Here is a 21025-nt window from a genome sequence, read left to right as displayed (position 1 = left end):
ATAACTTCCTTCATGGGTTCTGGCTTTATGAACTCACAAAAGTCTTTATTTGGATAAAGAGTCTAACACCATTCGATGGCTATATCATCCTCCCTTTCACCCAAACTAGAGTTCTTTCAATTATATAGATCAGATAGGAACTTAATGGATTGTCTACTTATTTTAGCCTAAAGAGCAACATGATGTCTTTTTCGAACAAAAGCATATCACACAATTTTGATATCCAGTCTAACTGTACCAACTAATAAGTAACTGTACCCATCTTGCCAATGTCAGCTAAGTGCTATTACATGACCTCTGCCTTCCCATGGTCCCATCATTTCTGGTGAAATGGGGAAACTCACTATAATGAAATTATCCCCCACTTTCACTTCAGACCAGCAATTACAATACCTTTCAATGTTGTTAATACCCTCCTATGCATTAAAAAATGTTCCATATTGCTGTCATTCTACATCTTTGGACTTATTTCTCTAATATTTCAGCTTTAATCAGGATAAGTCATTCACAAATTCAAATAGTTATCTAATTGAACAAAAAATTATAGCCATCATCAGAAGTTTGAACCCTTCCATTAAATCCACAATCACTACTCAGTCCTCACCCTGATCTATGATATGCTGGTAAACTAGCTTTCTAAAAGTAAAAGCCTAATTTAGAGCCAAAACCAAACAAACCAAAAAACCCAAAGTCATTAAAAATATATCAATAAATTCACCCTGATATAGAATTATATTTACTTTCTTTCTGGTATATCACCCTTAGAATCTATTCTCACATATATTCCCCCAGGCTTTTGTCAATGTAAGTTGGTGATTATTGTTATGGTCTTTTTTTTTTTTAAGATTTTATTTATTTGACAGACAGAGATCACAAGTAGGCAGAGAGTCAGGCAGAGAGAGAGGGGAAGCAGGCTCCCTGCTGAGCAGAGAGCCTGATGCGGGGCTCGATTCCAGGACTCTGGGAGCATGACCTGAGCTGAAGGCAGAGGCTTTAACCCACTGAGCCACCCAGACTCCCCATGCTATGGTCTTAATATATACCCCAAAATTCATATTTTGAAATTCTAACTCCCAAAGTTGATGGTATTAGGAGACAGGACTTAGAGGGGGTTAGATCATGGGGGTGAAGCCCACCAATAGGATTAGTGCTCTTATAGAATGGACCTCAGAGAATTCTGTCCTCCTCCTCCTTCCACCATGTAAGCATACAATGAGAAAACACCAAGCTGGAAGAAGGCCTTTATCTGCCCACACTGACACTATGATCTCAGTTTTTCATGCTCCAGAACCGTGTGAGATACATTTCTTTGTATGTATGAGACACAGTCTTCTGATATTTTGTTATAGTAGTCCAAATGGACTAGAACAATTACTATAATACTTTTTGTTATATAAGTTTTCTCTTTTGAGGTTTGAATGTTAGCCTATAAGCATGTGAAATATATTCACTATCATGTTACAAGGCAATAAGGTTATATCTAACTATATATAGAGAAAGAAAATGACAAGTTTGTGGCTTTAAATTCTTAGGTCGATTTATACTCTGCAAACCATGGAGTTCCCATGGTTTCTCTTGAGTTTCCCTCAAGAAATTTATTATCTCTTATAGCCTTTTGTTACTGAAAACAAAGGCAGGCTCTGATCTTTTTTTCAATTGAGGTGTTATTGACATATAACACTCTATTGGTTTTAGGTATAAAACATAATGATTTCATATTTATATACACAGCAAAATCATCACCACAATAAGTCTAGTGACCATCTGTCACCATACACGGTTACATTTTTTTCTTGCGATGAGACCTTTTAAGATTTATTCTCTTAGCAACTTTCAAATGTGTCATAAAGCATTATTAGTTGTAGCCACCGTAGATATTCACGATAATAAATATATTCCACATGCTTATCATATTGCTCTGTATTATCTCCATTTACTTTGAAAAAGGTTATCCTTTCATGCAAGCGTCTTTCTTTTTTTAAAAGAATTTATTTATTTATTTGAGAGAAAGAGAGAGAGTGAGCATAAGCAGGGGGAGGGAAAAAGGGAGAGGGAGAAGCAGACTCCCAGCTGAGCAGGGACTCCAATGCAAGGCTCAATCCCAGGAGCCTGGGATCATGACCTGAGCCAAAGGCAGTCGCTTAACTGATTGAGCCACCCAGGTGCCCCAATACAAGTTTTTTTGTTTTTCTTTTTTTAATTTAAACATTTTTTAAAATTTTTTCAGTGTTCCAAGATTCATGGTTTATACACCACATCCAGTGCTCCTTGCAATGTGTGCCCTCCTTAATACCCACCACCAGGCTGACCTATCCCCCCAAACCCTTCCCTTCCAAATCCTCAGTTTGTTTCCATAGTCTCTCATGCTTCATCTCTCCCTCTGATTTACCCCAATTCACTTTTCCTTTCCTTTTCCTAATGTCCTCCGTGTTATTCCTTATGCTCCACAGGTAAGTGAAACCATGTGATAATTGATTTTCTCTGCTTGACTTATTTCACTCAGCATACAAGCTTCTTTCTAAGTGATAATCTAAGTAACTCATCAACCTCTGATGCCAAGGATTCCTGATATCTTATTTTATCTTCTTACTGTTTTCAAACACTTCAAGTTCAGATAACTAATTAAAAAAAAAACAACCCTCCTTAAGAGTTCATTTCATGCAGCTGTGCAGTCATGACTGTTGAGTGCCAATTTTCCATAGACTTTCTATATCTTGTATTAGTTCTTGCTCTACATTACACTTACAGTTGTTTTTATATCATTCAGCAATGGAGATAGAGATCATTTATTCTTCAAGGCAAGACAGCAGTTTTTTTCCTGATTAGAATTAAGATAATGACCTGCACTGAGCAAGACTGGGAAGGTTTGCTGGCACCCTGTTTAAAATATTGGGATTTTTCTAAGCTCAGGGTTTCTCAGTTGTTACACAGACCTATTGTATGTGCTGCATCCATGTGAGTCTTCTCTGCTTCACCCCTTGTGGGATAGGGAGGCAAGAGGAACTGTGGCAAACATGAGGTTTATGCCACTGGCCATGCTGTGGGTAGTAATGTCTATTGTCTCTGACTCAGCAGTCTTGTGCTTTTTGCCAGAATCTGTGAAACTGTGGCTGGCTGACCTATTATATCCTTCTCAGTTCTTGACAGTTTGGTTGAAGAAGAAAAATTGCTGGAAGAGATATTGTTTTCTGGAAGAGATATAGTTTTCTGAAACAGTACAGGGGCCTTCCATGGGCAAGATTAGGAATATGAAATATTCCTCATCCAATTGTAGATACTCTTGCATAGGTGGTAAGTGAAGAGTTATGACCTTCTACATTTTAATTAGCCTGAGGGTCAGGAGGTAGGATTGAAAGCAGCTACTATTAAGTGAAATTTGGCAGCCTTAAAAGGTTATAGAGAGTGTGTTTGAACTTATATGCTATTCTGGAAGAGGCAAATTTATAGAGAAAGTAAACAGATCAGTGATTGCCAGAACTTTGGAGCTGGAGGATTACAGCGGAAGCACAATTGATTTTTTTAAGGTAGTAAAGCGATTGAATATGACACTATAAAGACAGGTATATCACACTACAGTTATCAAAACAAGTAGAGCCTTACAACACAAAGAATAACTCTAATGTGTGCAAATTAAAAAAAAAAATAAATCCAGGATCTTAAAATGGAATGCAGAAGTATTTAACAGGATTAAGAATGTATGGAACATTTGTTCTTTGGGTGTTGAGTTTGCTAAGTTCTTTATAGATTTTGGACACTAGCCCTTTATCTGATATGTCATTTGCAAATATCTTCTCCCATTCTGTCAGTTGTCTTTTGGTTTTTTTAACTGTTTCCTTTGCTGTGCAAAAGCTTTTGATCTTGATAAAATCCCAAAGAACAAATAATCCAATCAAGAAATGGGCAGAGAACATGAACAGACATTTCTGCAAAGAAGACATCCAGATGGCCAACAGACACATGAAAAAGTGCTCCATATCACTCGGCATCAGGGAAATACAAATCAAAACCACCATGAGATATCACCTCACACCAGTCAGAATGGCTAAAATTAACAAGTCAGGAAATGACAGATGCTGGCGAGGATGTGGAGAAAGGGGAACCCTCCTACACTGTTGGTGGGAATGCAAGCTGGTGCAACCCCTCTGGAAAACAGCATGGAGGTTCCTCAAAATGTTGAAAATAGAACTACCCTATGACCCAGCAATTGCACTGCTGGGTATTTACCCTAAAGATACAAACATAGTGACCCGAAGGGGCACGTGCACCCGAATGTTTATAGCAGCAATGTCTACAATAGCCAAACTATGGAAAGAACCTAGATGTCCATCTACAGACGAATGGATAAAGAAGATGTGGTATATATACACAATGGAATACTATGCAGCCATCAAAAGAAATGAAATCTTGCCATTTGCGACGACGTGGATGGAACTAGAGGGTATCATGCTTAGCGAAATAAGTCAATCGGAGAAAGACAACTATCATATGATCTCCCTGATATGAGGGAGAGGAGATGCAACATGGGGGGTTGAGGGGGTAGGAGAAGAGTAAATGAAACAAGATGGGATTGGGAGGGAGACAAACCATAAGTGACTCTTAATCTCACAAAACAAACTGAGGGTTGTTGGGGGGAGGGGGTTGGGAGAGGAGGTGGGGTTATGGATATCGGGGAGGGTATGTGCTATGGTGAGTGTTGTGAAGTGTGTAAACCTGGCGATTCGCAGACCTGTACCCCTGGGGATAAAAATATATGTTTATAAAGTTGTAAAAAAAAAAAAAAAAAAGGAAAAAAAAAAAAAAGAAAGGATGAATCCCCATGTTTTGTAGCAACATGGACGGGACTGGAAGAGATTATGCTGAGTGAAATAAGTCAAGCAGAGAGAGTCAATTATCATATGGTTTCACTTATTTGTGGAGCATAACAAATAGCATGGAGGACAAAGGGAGATGGAGAGGAGAAGGGAGTTGAGGGAAATTGGAAGGGGAGGTGAACCATGAGAGACTATGGACTCTGAAAAACGATCTGAGAATTTTGAAGGGGTGGGGGGTGGGAGGTTGGGGGCACCAGGTGGTGGGTATTGTAGAGGGCACGGATTGCATGGAGCACTGGGTGTGGTGCAAAAATAATGAATACTGTTATGCTGAAAAAAATAAAAAAATAAAAAAAAAAAGAATGTATGGAACAAACTCACTGGAGGAAAGAGAGGAAAAGGTACTAAACTACGTGTGGAAATGATTGAATTAGTAAGACTAAAGTCATAAGTCTACTCTGGTTGATAAATTTCATTCCTACTATACATTTTTATTGCAATTTAAAAATTAAGTCATTGGCAGATGTAGGAGCCATTCTTTCACTGTTGGAGTGATACATATGACCAAGAGGACAAAGGTAGAATAATTCATGAGATATTGGGTTAAAGTTGAAGATATTAGTATGAATTCATGAGTAGCTTAACATAGATACAAAAGGATACATCTGCAAATCCACAATTGTGTATATAGATCTGGGTAGGTATTCCCTTGCTCTGTCACCTGAAGGTATCCAGAACAGACAATCCTGACAAATTCCAATAAAGGGAGTTTCTAGAAAATGCCTCACAAGAACTTCTCAAAATTGTCTAGATTATCAAAATAAGAAATGTCTAAGAAACTGTCACAGTCTACAGGAACTCAAGGGTACAATTTAATAAATTTAATAATATCACCAAATACATGGTTTTATTATTGCTTTAACAAACTCAAATCAGTTTGGTTGGTACACATTCCAGGTGGTAATATGGCCACAGGGGTTCTAGTAGAGTCAAGCTTAATTCTGGATAAGGTTTATAAAATTGTCTTTGTCCCTCATACACCAGATTCCTCTAGATGAAAGGTCTGAGTGTTAGTAGGGTATAACTGGAAACAAGATGAAATTATAGCTCTGGAATGGACTCCTCAGATTTTGTGAAGGTGGAGAGAGAGAGAAAACCTGTTATCAGGCAAGAAGACGCTTTAGACCTCAGAAGACTATTAATGATCTTTGTCACTAAGAACTGTCCCTGAAGCCTTTCTCCAAAAGACAAATACTTCAGCACAAGAACTTTAAATTTTCTTGACTTTTAGGTAAGCCATCCTCCACCAGGGTTCTGTGAGGATAAAAGAGATAATAGGGGACCACTCTAGCTCTTCCTAGTCACCCCGCCCACCTACCTTCACCCTTGGGCAAAATACTTCTTTTCAAATATTTTTTTAATTTACCATACAGTGAAATATTCATTTTAGGTGTACAATATAAGTGATTCATTAATTGTATACATTCTTCATTGTTCATCATGATAGGTGTATTCTTATTCTCCTTCACCTATTTCACCCGCCCGTCCACTCACCTCCCCTCTGATAACCATCCGTTTATTCTCTATAGTTAAGAGCCTCCTTTTGGTTTGTCTCTTTTTCTTTGTTTCTTAAATTCCACATATGAGTGAAATCATATGGTATTTGTCTTTCTCTGACTGATTTATTTCACTTAGCATTATATCCTCTAGATCTGTCCTTTTGCAAATGACAAGATTCCATTCTTTTCTATGGCTAAGTAATATTCAATTGTATATATATATTCAATTGAAGATAGATTAGATAGATAGATGATCAATAGATAGATAATAGATAATTATATCTTCTTTATCCACTAATTTATCAGTGGATACTCGGGTTGTGTTGCTTCCACACTTTGGCTATTTGTAAAAAGTCCTGCAGTAAACAAATATCCTTCCAAATTAATATTTTTAAATTCTTTGGGTAAGTACCCAGTTGTGGAATTACTGGGTCATATGGTGGTTCTATTTTTAATTTTTTGAGGAATCTCCATAATGTTTTCCACTATGGCTGCCCTGGTGTGTATTCCCACCAACAGTGTACAAGGGTACCTTTTTCTCCACATCCTCACCAATATGTGTTCTTTCTTGTGTTTTTATTTTTATTTTAGTCAGACAAAACACTTCCAAGTGCCTTCCTCACTCCTATTTTAAGTCATATAGTGGAACAGACAAATGTCATGTGGCAGACAAATGTCATGTGGCTGATGGCTTGAACAAGACAGACTGGATTAAATATACTTAAGCAGTCCCTCTAGAAACAAGTTATTGAATTGGGAGCCCTGGGACCTAGCTGAAAGCTATGTCAGAGGCCTTACTAACCTGTAATCTGAATGATGCATGTTTAATTTGGCTGCCAACTGCCAAAATTGTAAACATTTTCTAGTAGAGCTCAGGCACTCTTGAGTTTGTACTTGGGTAAAGGCTGGTCATTGGCTTGCATCCCTTTGGAGAAAACTGTGACTGGCATCTTGGGAGTGATAAAAAGAGACCTGCAGATTAATCAGATAGGACGAGAGAGGAACATACTTATGTGAATTTGCAGCATTTTATAACATATTTGTCAGATTTTTCCCCTTAGAAGTATATTAAAAATACTGTATTCCCATTCAGTTTTCCTTCCCTTCCTCTGTGGTCCTCCATGCTATTCCTTACGTTCCACATATGGGTGAAACCATATTATAATTGACTTTCTTTGTTTGACTTATTTCACTTAGCATAATCCCCGCTAGTTCCATCCATGTCAATATAAATAGTGGGTATTCATCCTTTCTGATGGCTGAGTAATATTCCATTGTATATATGAACACATCTTCTTTTTTTTTTTTTAAGACAGGGAATACTTTGCAGACTTATCCACAGAGACCTGGCAGGCCAGAAAGAGCTGGCATGATATATTCAGAGTACTAAATGAGAAAAACATGCAGCCAAGAATACTATATCCAGCTAAGCTATCAATGAAAATAGATGGAGAGATTAAAAGCTTCCAGGACAAACAAAAACTGAAAGAATTTGCAAATACCAAACCAGCTCTACAGGAAATATTGAAAGGGGTCCTCTAAGCAAAGAGAGACCCTCAAAGTAGTAGATCAGAAAGAAACAGAGACAATATACAATAACAGTCACCTTACAGGCAATACAATGGCACTAAATTCATATCTCTCAATACTTACCCTGAATGTTAATGGGCTAAATGCCCCAATCAAAAGACACAGGGTATCAGAATGGATAAAAAAACAAAAACCATCTATATGTTGCCTACAAGAAACTCATCTTACACCCGAAGACACCTCCAGGTTTAAAGTGAGGGGGTGGAAAAGAATTTACCATGCTAATGGACATCAGAAGAAAGCAGGAGTGGCAATCCTTATATCAGATCCATTAGATTTTAAGCCAAAGACTATAATAAGAGATGAGGAAGGACACTATATCATACTCAAAGGAACTGTCCAACAAGAAGATCTAACAATTTTAAATATCTATGCCCCTAACGTGGGAGCAGCCAACTATATAAACCAATTAATAACAAAATCAAAGAAACACATCGACAAGAATACAATCATAGTAGGGGATTTTAACACTCCCCTCACTGAAATGGACAGATCATCCAAGCAAAAGATCAACAAGGAAATCAAGGCCTTAAATGACACACTGGACCAGATGGACATCACAGATATATTCAGAACATTTCATCCCAAAGCAACAGAATACACATTCTTCTCTAGTGCACATGGAACATTCTCCAGAATAGATCACATTCTTGGTCCTAAATCAAGTCTCAACCGGTATCAAAAGATTGGGATCATTCCCTGCATATTTTCAGACCACAATGCTCTAAAGCTAGAACTCAATCACAAGAGGAAATTTGGAAAGAACCCAAATACATGGAGACTAAACAGCATCCTTCTAAAGAATGAATGGGTCAACCAGGAAATCAAAGAATAATTGAAAAAATTTATGGAAACAAATGATAATGAAAACACAACAGTTCAGAATCTGTGGGACACAACAAAGGCAGTCCTGAGAGGAAAATATATAGCGGTACAAGCCTTTCTCAAGAAACAAGAAAGGTCTCAGGTACACAACCTAACCCTACACCTAAAGGAGCTGAGAAAGAACAAGAAAGAAACCCTAAACCCAGCAGGAGAAGAGAAATCATAAAGATCAGAGCAGAAATCAATGAAATAGAAACCAAAAAAACAATAGAACAAATCAACGAAACGAGGAGCTGGTTCTTTGAAAGAATTAATAAGATTGATAAACCCCTGGCCAGACATATCAAAAAGAAAAGAGAGAGGACCCAAATAAATAAAATCATGAATGAAAGAGGAGAGATCACAACGAACACCAAAGAAATACAGACAATTATAAGAACATACTATGAGCAACTCTACGCCAACAAATTTGACAATCTGGAAGAAATGGATGCATTCCTAGAGACATATAAACTACCACAACTGAACCAGGAAGAAATAGAAAGCCTGAACAGACCCATAACCAGTAAGGAGATTGAAACAGTCATCAAAAATCTCCAAACAAACAAAAGCCCAGGGCCAGACGGCTTCCCGGGGGAATTCTACCAAACATTTAAAGAAGAACTAATTCCTATTCTCCTGAAACTGTTCCAAAAAATAGCAATAGAAGGAAAACTTCCAAACTCATTTTATGAGGCCAGCATCACCTTGATCCCAAAACCAGACAAGGATCCCAACAAAAAAGAGAACTACAGACCAATATCCTTGATGAACACAGATGCAAAAATTATCACCAAAATACTAGCCAATAGGATTCAACAGTACGTTAAAAGGATTATTCACCACGACCAAGTGGGATTTATTCCAGGGCTGCAAGGCTGGTTCAACATCCGCAAATCAATCAATGTGATACAACACATTAATAAAAGAAAGAACAAGAACCATATGATACTCTCCATAGATGCTGAAAAAGCATTTGACAAAGTACAGCATCCTTTCCTGATCAAAACTCTTCAAAGTGTAGGGATAGACGGCACATACCTCAATATTATCAAAGCCATCTATGAAAAACCCACCGCAAATATCATTCTCAATGGAGAAAAACTGAAAGCTTTTCTGCTAAGGTCAGGAACACGGCAGGGATGTCCGTTATCACCACTGCTATTCAACATAGTACTAGAAGTCCTAGCCTCAGCAATCAGACAACAAAAGGAAATTAAAGGCATCCAAATCGGCAAAGAAGAAGTCAAACTATCACTCTTCGCAGATGATATGATACTCTATGTGGAAAACCCAAAACACTCCACTCCAAAACTGCTAGAACTTGTCCAGGAATTCAGTAAAGTGTCAGGATATAAAATCAATGCACAGAAATCAGTTGCATTTCTCTACACCAACAACAAGACAGAAGAAAGAGAAATTGAGGAGTCCATCCCATTTACAATTGCACCCAAAACTGTAAGATACCTAGGAATAAACCTAACCAAAGAGACTAAGAATCTATACTCAGAAAACTATAAAGTACTCATGAAAGAAATTGAGGAAGACACAAAGAAATGGAAAAATGTTCCATGCTCCTGGATTGGAAGAATAAATATTGTGAAAATGTCTATGCTACCTAAAGCAATCTACACATTTAATGCAATTCCTATCAAAGTACCATCCATTTTTTTCAAAGAAATGGAACAAATAATCCTAAAATTTATATGGAACCAGAAAAGACCTCGAATAGCCAAAGGAATATTGAAAAAGAAAGCCAAAGTTGGTGGCATCACAATTCCGGACTTCAAGCTCTATTACAAAGCTGTCATCATCAAGACAGCATGGTACTGGCAGAAATACAGACACATAGATCAATGGAACAGAATAGAGAGCCCAGAAATGGACCCTCAACTCTATGGTCAACTCATCTTCGACAAAGCAGGAAAGAATGTCCACTGGAAAAAAGACAGCCTCTTCAATAAATGGTGTTGGGAAAATTGGACAGCCACATGCAGAAAAATGAAATTGGATCATTTCCTTACACCACACACGAAAATAGACTCAAAATGGATGAAGGATCTCAATGTGAGAAAGGAATCCATCCAAATCCTCGAGGAGAACACAGGCAGCAACCTCTTCGACCTCAGCCGCAGCAACATCTTCCTAGGAACATCACCAAAGGCAAGGGAAGCAAGGGCAAAAATGAACTTTTGGGATTTTATCAAGATCAAAAGCTTTTGCACAGCAAAGGAAACAGTGAACAAAACCAAAAGACAACTGACAGAATGGGAGAAGATATTCGCAAATGACATATCAGATAAAGGGCTAGTGTCCAAAATCTATAAAGAACTTAGCAAACTCAACACCCAAAGAACAAATAATCCAGTCAAGAAATGGGCAGAGGACATGAACAGACATTTCTGCAAAGAAGACATCCAGATGGCCAACAGACACATGAAAAAGTGCTCCATATCACTCGGCATCAGGGAAATACAAATCAAAACCACCATGAGATATCACCTCACACCAGTCAGAATGGCTAAAATTAACAAGTCAGGAAATGACAGATGCTGGCGAGGATGCGGAGAAAGGGGAACCATCCTACACTGTTGGTGGGAATGCAAGCTGGTGCAACCACTTTGGAAAACAGCATGGAGGTTCCTCAAAATGTTGAAAATAGAACTACCCTATGACCCTGCAATTGCACTGCTGGGTATTTACCCTAAAGATACAAATATAGTGATCCGAAGGGGCACATGCACCCGAATGTTTATAGCAGCAATGTCTACAATAGCCAAACTATGGAAAGAACCTAGATGTCCATCTACAGACGAATGGATAAAGAAGTTGTGGTATATATACACAATGGAATACTATGCAGCCATCAAAAGAAATGAAATCTTGCCATTTGCGACGACGTGGATGGAACTAGAGGGTATCATGCTTAGCGAAATAAGTCAATCGGAGAAAGACAACTATCATATGATCTCCCTGATATGAGGGAGAGGAGATGCAACATGGGGGGTACAGGGGGTAGGAGAAGAGTAAATGAAACAAGATGGGATTGGGAGGGAGACAAACCATAAGTGACTCTTAATCTCACAAAACAAACTGAGGGTTGATGGGGGGAGGGGGTTGGGAGAGGGGGTGGGGTTATGGATATCGAGGAGGGTATGTGCTATGGTGAGTGTTGTGAAGTGTGTAAACCTGGCGATTCGCAGACCTGTACCCCTGGGGATAAAAATATATGTTTATAAAGCTGTAAAAAAAAAAAAAAAAAAAGAAAGAAAGAAAGAAAGAAAGGATGAATCCCCAAGTTTTGTAGCAACATGGACGGGACTGGAAGAGATTATGCTGAGTGAAATAAGTCAAGCAGAGAGAGTCAATTATCATATGGTTTCACTTATTTGTGGAGCATAACATATAGCATGGAGGACAAGGGGAGATGGAGAGGAGAAGGGAGTTGAGGGAAATTGGAAGGGGAGGTGAACCATGAGAGACTATGGACTCTGAAAAACGATCTGAGAATTTTGAAGGGGTGGGGGGTGGGAGGTTGGGGGCACCAGGTGGTGGGTATTGTAGAGGGCACGGATTGCATGGAGCACTGGGTGTGGTGCAAAAATAATGAATACTGTTATGCTGAAAAAAATAAAAAAATTATAAAAAAAAAAAAAGACAGGGAATACTTTATTCAAACCCATCAGAGAAATGGACAGCTTGGGTCTGTAACAAAGCGTTGTGTTTTAAAGCATAGGTCAGTAATTATATATGAGAGTATACACTGCTACATACAAATTAACTGATCAGAGCACAACTTTTCAATATTCAAAACAGAATAAGCTTCCCTGTAAAAGCAGCACCTTTGTGACATTTTTAACTTTAGTATTCCTCTCCTTCTTCTTCACCCACACCAACCTCCTCATAATCCTTCTCAAGGGCAGCCATGTCCTCACGAGCCTCAGAAAACTCTCCTTCCTCCATGCCCTCCCCTACATACCAGTGAACAAAGGCACGCTTGGCATACATCAGGTCAAACTTATGGTCCAGGCGAGCCAGGCCTCAGCGATGGCTGTGGTGTTGCTCAGCATGCACACAGCTCGCTGGACTTTGGCCAGGTCTCCCCGGGCACCACAGTGGGAGGCTGGTAATTAATGCCCACTTTGAAGCCAGTGGGGCACCAGTCCACAAATTGGATGGTACGGTTGGTCTTGATGGTGGCAATGGCAGCATTGACATCTTTGGGAACCACATCGCCACGGTACAACAGGCAGCAAGCCATGTATTTACCATGGCGAGGGTCACATTTCACCATCTGGTTGGCTGGCTCAAAGCACACGTTGGTGATCTCTGCTACAGAAAGCTGTTCATGGTAGGCTTTCTCAGCAGAGATGACAGGGGCATAGGTGGCCAGAAGGAAGTGGATACGGGGATAGGGCACCAGGTTGGTCTGGAATTCTGTCAGATCAACGTTCAGGGCTCCATCAAATCTGAGGGAAGCAGTGATGGAGGACACAATCTGGCCTATCAACCTATTTAGATTAGTGTAGGTTGGGCGTTCAATATCGAGGTTTCTACGACAGATGTCATAGATGGCCTCATTGTCTACCATGAAGGCACAATCAGAGTGCTCCAGGGTGGTGTGGGTAGTGAGGATGGAGTTGTAGGGCTCAACTACAGCTGTGGAAACCTGAGGGGCTGGGTAGATGGAGAACTCCAGCTTGGACTTCTTGCCGTAATCGACAGAGAGGCGTTCCATCAGCAGGGAGGTGAACCCGGAACCAGTTCCCCCTCCAAAGCTGTGGAATACCAAGAAGCCCTGAAGACCTGTGCACTGGTCAGCCAGCTTCCGAATTCGGTCCAAGACAAGGTCAATGATCTCCTTGCCAATAGTGTAGTGCCCTCGGGTGTAGTTGTTGGCAGCATCTTCCTTGCCTGTGATGAGCTGCTCAGGGTGGAAGAGCTGGCGGTAGGTGCCAGTGCGAACTTCATCAATGACTGTGGGTTCCAGGTCTACAAACACGGCCCGGGGCACATGCTTGCCAGCGCCCGTCTCACTGAAGAATGTGTTGAAGGAGTCATCTCCTCCCCCGATGGTCTTGTCACTTGGCATCTGGCCATCGGGCTGAATGCCGTGGTCCAGGCAATAGAGCTCCCAGCAGGCATTGCCGATCCGGACACCAGCCTGGCCAACGTGGATGGAGATACACTCACGCATGGTTGCTGCTTTGCGTCTGCTGAGCAGATGGCGGAGAGGAAGAGGAGAGGTTGTTGCTTCTTACAGCGCAACTCTTAGGCGGTCGATGTAAGAGAACCTGCCATGAACACATCTTCTTTATCCATTCATCTGTTGAAGGGCATCTGGGCTCCTACCACATCTTAACTATTGCTGACATTGCTGCCATGAACATTCAGGTGTATGTGCTCCTTGTTTTCACTATGTCTGTATCTTTGGGATAAATACCTAGTAGTGCAATTGCTGGGTCATAGTGTAGCTCTATTTTTAACTTTTTGAGGAATTTTCTTACTGTTTTCCAGAGTGGCTGTATCAGCTTTCATTGCAACTAACCAGTGTAAGAGGGTTCCCATTTCTCCACATTCTTGTCAACACTTGTTCTTTCCTGTTTTGTTCATTTTTGCCATTCTAACTGGTGGAAGGTGGTATCTCATTGTAGTTTTGACTGCTAACTGAACATAATAATAATAAAAAAAAAAGATACTGCCTTCTAGTAAGGCAAAATTAAGCAGGCTTTTTCTCTTTAAAAGACTGAGAATTTACTAATTTAGGGGTTCCTCAGCTTTAGATGTAGGTGTACTGTGTAACACTGTGTAACACAATACTCTTAAGGCCCTTCCCTGAAGAGAAAGGGAACTGATGAGAACATGAAATTCCTGCTTCTTGCTATATAATAAATAATAAAGTTTTCTGTCAGTGATCCAATAAGCTATCTCTCTGTCAGTATCTGTGAAATGATGATGCATCAACCTGTTAGACTCTAGGTAAAATATCAGGTTTTGATTAATACCATAGATTTGTTAGAGTATAGGAAAGACAAATATCATAGCACTTTAAACAATAATAGCTTTACTTTTATCTTATTTAAAGGTTCGGTCTGGTATGTTGAAATTCCTCCATGAAGTCACTGTGTTTCTAAGATAATGCAGTGGTGTCAGGAACCTGGGTGTACTCCCTCTTGTTGAACAACCAGTGTATTCCTAGTATGGTTGCTCATATTCATGGCTCTAAATGGCTTGTCTCCCCATGTGCTGGTATCACAACAATGAGAGGGGGTAAAGAGGAAAAGAAAGGAAAACCTCTCTCATCAAAGGATAATCCATGGAAATGGCACATCTTCACTTATAATCTTTGCTCCTAATTTAGTCACAGGGGCAAAAAAATTGGCAAGGAAGACTAGCTATAGTCATAGATAAATATTCCATTAATACAGAGGAAGTGAAGAATTCTTGGATTTTATGAAATATCAGTTTAAAATCTACTAGATCATTTTGCAAAAACTTTTGGATGAAAGTCTAAATTCAGAATAGAAACAAAACAGCATATAGGGCATAAAGTTTTATCTATTTTTTCTATGACTGGCTAATAAATTCTCCAACTAATACTGTCACTTGATATTACGACTAAAATAATCTTTTATTTTAAAACTTCCAATTTCTTATCTACATATTTGCGATATCAAAACACATCTGTGTGGAAGGGTAAACACAGATTAGGAACATCTATACTGAAAGCTTTGGAGACATAATTGAAAGTAGTTTTGAAAAAATATATATAATTTATTTATTTAATTATTCAGTGCCTGGGGAGAACTCATATATACTGTGTAAACTTGTAATCCTTTGGGAATGATGTTCTTAGATCTCATATCTTCTGGGAACTCCTCATAATCTTTAGATATTTTCCTTTCAGGCCCAGAAAGCATAAATACTCAATGGGATCAAGTGCTTATGAGTTTTATATAGCACTGCAAATAATACTAAGAAAAGCATCAATACATAAATAAGTAAATTGTAGTAATGGGGAAATTTAATATACTAGTCTATAAATCTGGAAAAAAGCCCTAAGGCCATTTACAAAGTAGTTATGAATAGATAAAAAAAAAAATCATAGATCGTGGCATAAAGGGAGATTCCTTCAGAGAGGAAAGGAATGGCAGTGTGGTGGTTTGTTCAGCCTGATGATAAAAGAGTTAAAGCAGAGATACTTTGTCTGAAAAAGTCTGTTTAATATCTTCCCAAAAAAAGTGTTTAATTTTTAAGTGTTTTGGCAGACTGACTTAAGACTCAAACGGGTGAAAAGAATTGTTATATCTAAAGTTTAAAGGCCATATTTCCATTAGATGTGCTTTAACCCATTTTCTCCTATTTTTACCATTATGGTATTAACCCTACTTTGTCTAATCTTTATATTGTGACTTAAGAAAAATTATGAGAAAAAGAATACAATGAAAATTAAGTATTAAAAAACATTACTTTTAAAAAATTTCATTAATAGTCACAATATCTAACTTAGGTCTGACTTCTAACAGTTTTGTAATGTGACCTTGTTAACTTTCTTACAATGCCTGTTGGGGGGGGATGGTTGGTGTGTGTATCTGTTGAAGTCGGTCAAAGAAAGAACCTGATATAGTAAAACTGTGCTTTAGGTGTTTTAGATGTAAGCATTCCTACAGTTGTTGCCTTTGGAGTAATTTGTGTAAATGAAGAAAATTTATAATTCATCACTTTACAATTATGTGAATGTAAAAGGAATGTGGAGGAAAAACAGCAGTCCTTTCTTCTATTCACTCAATTATTAATATCACTGAGAACAGATCTTATTTTTTATCTGAGAATTCTCCTATAAATGCTTCTAGGTACAACTGGAAACAAATTTTATTTGTACTTGGTTATTTTTATTTATATGTCTTTGAAATAATAATGTATGTTGTAGAGATTGGAAATAATTACATAAAAATTCTCAAAACAGAAAATATCTTCTATCTGGGTCCCATTATTAAACCTTAATTATTTTATGTGTTTTATATGAAGATACTGAAGAAAGAAATCTTCCTTAGAATCATTAATTTTTTTTAAAAAAAGCACTATAAGTTGCCCTATAATTGTTGGTAGAAATTGTACTTTTCAGAGGACAATTTAGGAAAAAATCCTCTTTCAAATTTAATCCTGATCTCCAATTTGATAGCTGTGCAAACCAGAACAATCTGATTGTCGCACTTAATATATGCCATGTGTTGTGATAACCACAGTTATCTATAGTTAATATTTATTTAATTACTTGTTAGCCAAATATTTGAATATCCTTATAATAAGGAAATACATGTCTTCTAAAATTTTGTCAAAACCCTACTTTGTGATTCACTGTGTTTGAAACTTACCCAATACTCTAATCTCTTTTAGTCCCTGTTGACCTCAAACTGTTCAACTTTTCAGTCTGTATTTTAGACAAAGAACAAAATGGTAAGTGTAAAGCATAGAAGCAGATGGGGAGAAATTTTATGATAAACATTTTCTTATAATTTTAATTTACTAATTCTTACTAATTTACATATATTAATTTTAAGATTATTACTAATTTGTTTTAATTTTCTTTTACTTTTTACTTGTTAATTTACTTCTTTTAATTTTTTCCATAAACTCACTCTTCTATTTCTTTTTTTTTAAGATTTATTTATATATTTGAGAGAGAAAAAGAGACAGAGAGCAAGGGGAAGGGCAGAGGGAGAGTAAAAGAAGCACACTCTATCCTGAACATGGAGTTGGACTTAATCTGAGATCCTGAGATCATGACCTGAGCCAAAATCAAGAGCCTGCTGCTTATTTGATTCAGGCATCTTTCACTATCTTATTTCTAAAAACCATAGCATCTCTAGGTTTCCATAAAGCTTTGTCTTTATCTTTCTACTTGCTCATGTAATTTCCTGAAACCATATTTATATATTTCTATCTACTTATATATCCATTACTCTCATTTTTTTTTCATTTTTCAAAATCATAACTTTTAGAGGAAAACTGCACTTTTTTTTTAAATTACACACACCAAAATTACCAGACTATTCCTACTTATTTTGTTTGAGAATACAACATGGGAAGAGTAGGGATTATAACAGAGATTGATGGGATGGAAATACTACTAAGGACAGAAAATAAAATTATTCATGATATTTCACATTCACTTCTCTGAAATTGTATCTCATTAGCCATGAAAGTAATGACAGAAGAATCAGGTACTTGAATCTGATTAGTTAAGTAAAATGGCAAAGCTATAGTAACCCTGTTTATCGACATGATCAGGGATGTGTGTACTTTATGAAAACCACTTTCTGATGTACTTTTAATGACAATAATCACTTTAGTTCTAGAATGAAAATCTCTTAAATAAACAGGAAATGGGATCCATCTCAACTCTGATAAAATCAAGAGAGAAGAGCATTTTTCCATGCTTTAAAACTCACTCTAATTTCCCTCTAATATTTCCTCTTATGTAAAAATAGTCAACAATTGCTATTATCACATAGGTTATTCTCTGGTAGAACTGCATTAAAGATGAAATTATCTGTCCAGATGCTCTGGAAATGCAAACTATTGTTTCTCCCGGGATATCCTCTTCCAAACCTGAACGAATATTGTGTTACTCTATCTGAAATTTGCTTGCTATCTTTACTTTAGACAATTAAATCACTCTTATTTTTCCACTGGGATTGTCAATTTCTTTCTGTTTTTCTTTCCTATTTAGAACTGGAAAAGTAGAGGACAGTAATGGGAAACCACACACAAGTGACAGTGTTTATCCTGGCAGGTTTGACTGATGACTCACAATTGAAAGTTGTGTTATTTGTCTTTCTGCTTCTCACCTACTTGCTGAGTGTCACTGGCAATCTGACCATCATCACACTCACCCTGGTGGATACTCACCTCAAGACCCCCATGTATTTTTTCCTTCGGAATTTTTCCTTCCTAGAAATTTCCTATACTACTACATGCATCCCTAAATTGTTGGTTACTATGGCAACTGGAGACAAAACCATTTCCTTTAATTGTTGTGCAACTCAAGTGTTTTTTGCCTTCCTTCTTGGTGCATCTGAATTTTACTTGCTGGCTGCTATGTCCTATGACCGCTATGTTGCCATCTGTAAGCCCCTGCATTACACAACCATCATGAACAGTAAGATCTGCATTCAACTTGTCTTCTGTTGTTGGTTTGCTGGGTTTTTTGTCATCTTTCCACCTCTTCTCTTAGGCATAAATCTTGACTTCTGTGCCTCCAACATTGTTGACCATTTCTACTGTGATACAACTCCCCTGCTGCAGATCTCCTGCTCAGACACACAGCTCTTAGAGACAATGGGATACATCTCTGCTTTGGTGACACTCATAGTAACATTGGTGATGGTGATAATATCATATACCTATATTGCCTTAACAATTCTAAAAATCCCTTCGGCTAATCAGAGGAAAAAAGCTTTTTCAACATGCTCTTCTCACATGATTGTGATATCCCTTTCTTATGGTAGCTGCATCTTCATGTATGTTAAACCATCAGTCAAACAAAGAACATCTTTTTCCAAGGGAATTGCAGTGCTCAATACTTCTGTGGCTCCACTTTTGAATCCTTTCATCTACACTTTGCGGAACCAGCAGGTGAAGAAAGCCTTCATGAATGTGGTACACAAAACTGTTTCTTTTCCAAACAAATGAGTATCCTGTTCCATAACATACTGGAAAAGAATAAAAGAATTCTCATATAATACCAGTGTATTCATTAGTAGCTTTCAGTACAGTTTCCTCTTCCCCCCCCCCTTTATCCCTATGATACTCATCTTAATCTCTTCCAAATTTTATTCACAAAAGCTTTTGCTCCACAGAAGATAATATCCCTATATTCTTCATTAGATATATCTTTTTTTCTCATCTCACTTCCTTTTCCTTTAGATATAGGAAATAAATCAAGCCACATTTTTCAGTCTGTCTCTTTTGTCTTTAATTCTTAGTTACTCAAGACTACAAAATGTTGTTTAATTTGAATTATGCTTTACTGTAACACACAATTCAAAGGTTATTACTATCTTTATTTTTGATCAGGTTTATTTTCTTAAACACAGTGAGTTTTTTTACTGAAATTACTCATTTAATTTACTTAAAATTACATTCATTTATATTTTTAAAATACAGTTTGTTGGCAATATTTATGTTTAAAGTAATTATAATAAAATTTTAACAGAGATTAGTCATCAGTGGTGGTACTCATCTTTGAAATTGTCTATTAAAAATGCGATTGTTTTGCTAAAGTGCATTCTATAGGAACTAGTTATTTAGAAAAAAATGTTTGAATAATGCTATCTTAAGGAGCTGAATGAAATATAAGCAGGAGGAAGACTACAGATATAATCACCTGGAACTATTATATGTTTATATAAAGCTTGTAGGATGAACTGCATCTTAAAAGACATTTGGGTCACAAATATGATTTCAAGAATGTTGTAATTATATATATGTGTGTGTTTGTATACACATGCATATACACACATAGTATGTATATATGTATGTGTGTATATGTATGCATATATGTGTACATGTACATATCTGTGTACATATACATATATGTATATCCATATTGAGACAGTCTAATACAGTTGACCCCTGAAGAGCATAGTGATTGGGGCAATGCCCCTTGCAAAGTAAAATCTGTGTATAACTTTTACTCTCTAAAAATTTACTGTTGATAGACTACTGTTGACAAGTAGTCAAGACTTACTGATAGAATAAGACTTACTGATAACATAACCAGTTTATTAACACATATTTTATATGTAATATATGTTATATCTTGTATTCTTACAATAAAATAAGCTAGAGAAAAGAAAATGTTATTAAGAAAATCATAAAAAATACATTTACAGTACTGTATGTACTTATCAAAAAAATTTAAATGTAAGTGGAACAGTGCATGTCAAATCTGTATCGTACAAGGGTCAGCTGTACAAGAACAATGTAAACTAAGGCCATCTCAATATTCTGATTATTTTGATCCTATTAATGTGCCAAATACAATGAATTTGCTTAAAATATACTGTCTGGGGGATGGGGTCGTTGGATGATGGGCATTAAGGAGGTCACATGATGTGATGAGCACTGGGTGTTATATGCAACTGATGAATTATTGAAGACTACCTCTGAAACTAGTGACATACTACATGTCAGCTA

The 21025-nt window shown here is 37.4% G+C and overlaps 1 protein-coding gene and 1 pseudogene across 1 annotated transcript; one reads left to right on the top strand and one right to left on the bottom strand.

The window, feature by feature from the left end:
• Positions 1–12478: 12478 nt before the first annotated feature.
• Positions 12479–14114, bottom strand: LOC125107518 (tubulin alpha-1A chain-like; annotated as a pseudogene).
• Positions 14115–18580: 4466 nt separating this feature from the next.
• On the top strand, positions 18581–19519 carry LOC125106795 (olfactory receptor 6C74-like). The gene has a single exon (XM_047741367.1). It carries the CDS (start codon positions 18581–18583, stop codon positions 19517–19519), a length of 939 nt encoding a protein of 312 aa, XP_047597323.1.
• Positions 19520–21025: the final 1506 nt, after the last annotated feature.

Source organism: Lutra lutra, chromosome 8 (assembly GCF_902655055.1).
Source record: "Lutra lutra chromosome 8, mLutLut1.2, whole genome shotgun sequence".
NCBI classification, from domain to species: Eukaryota; Metazoa; Chordata; class Mammalia; order Carnivora; family Mustelidae; genus Lutra; species Lutra lutra.
This window is presented reverse-complemented; position numbering and strand designations above follow the sequence as displayed.

Excerpts from the sequence above, each read along its gene's own strand:
- LOC125106795 (XM_047741367.1), top strand. The coding sequence starts at position 18,581 with ATGGGAAACCACACACAAGTGACAGTGTTTATCCTGGCAGGTTTGACT.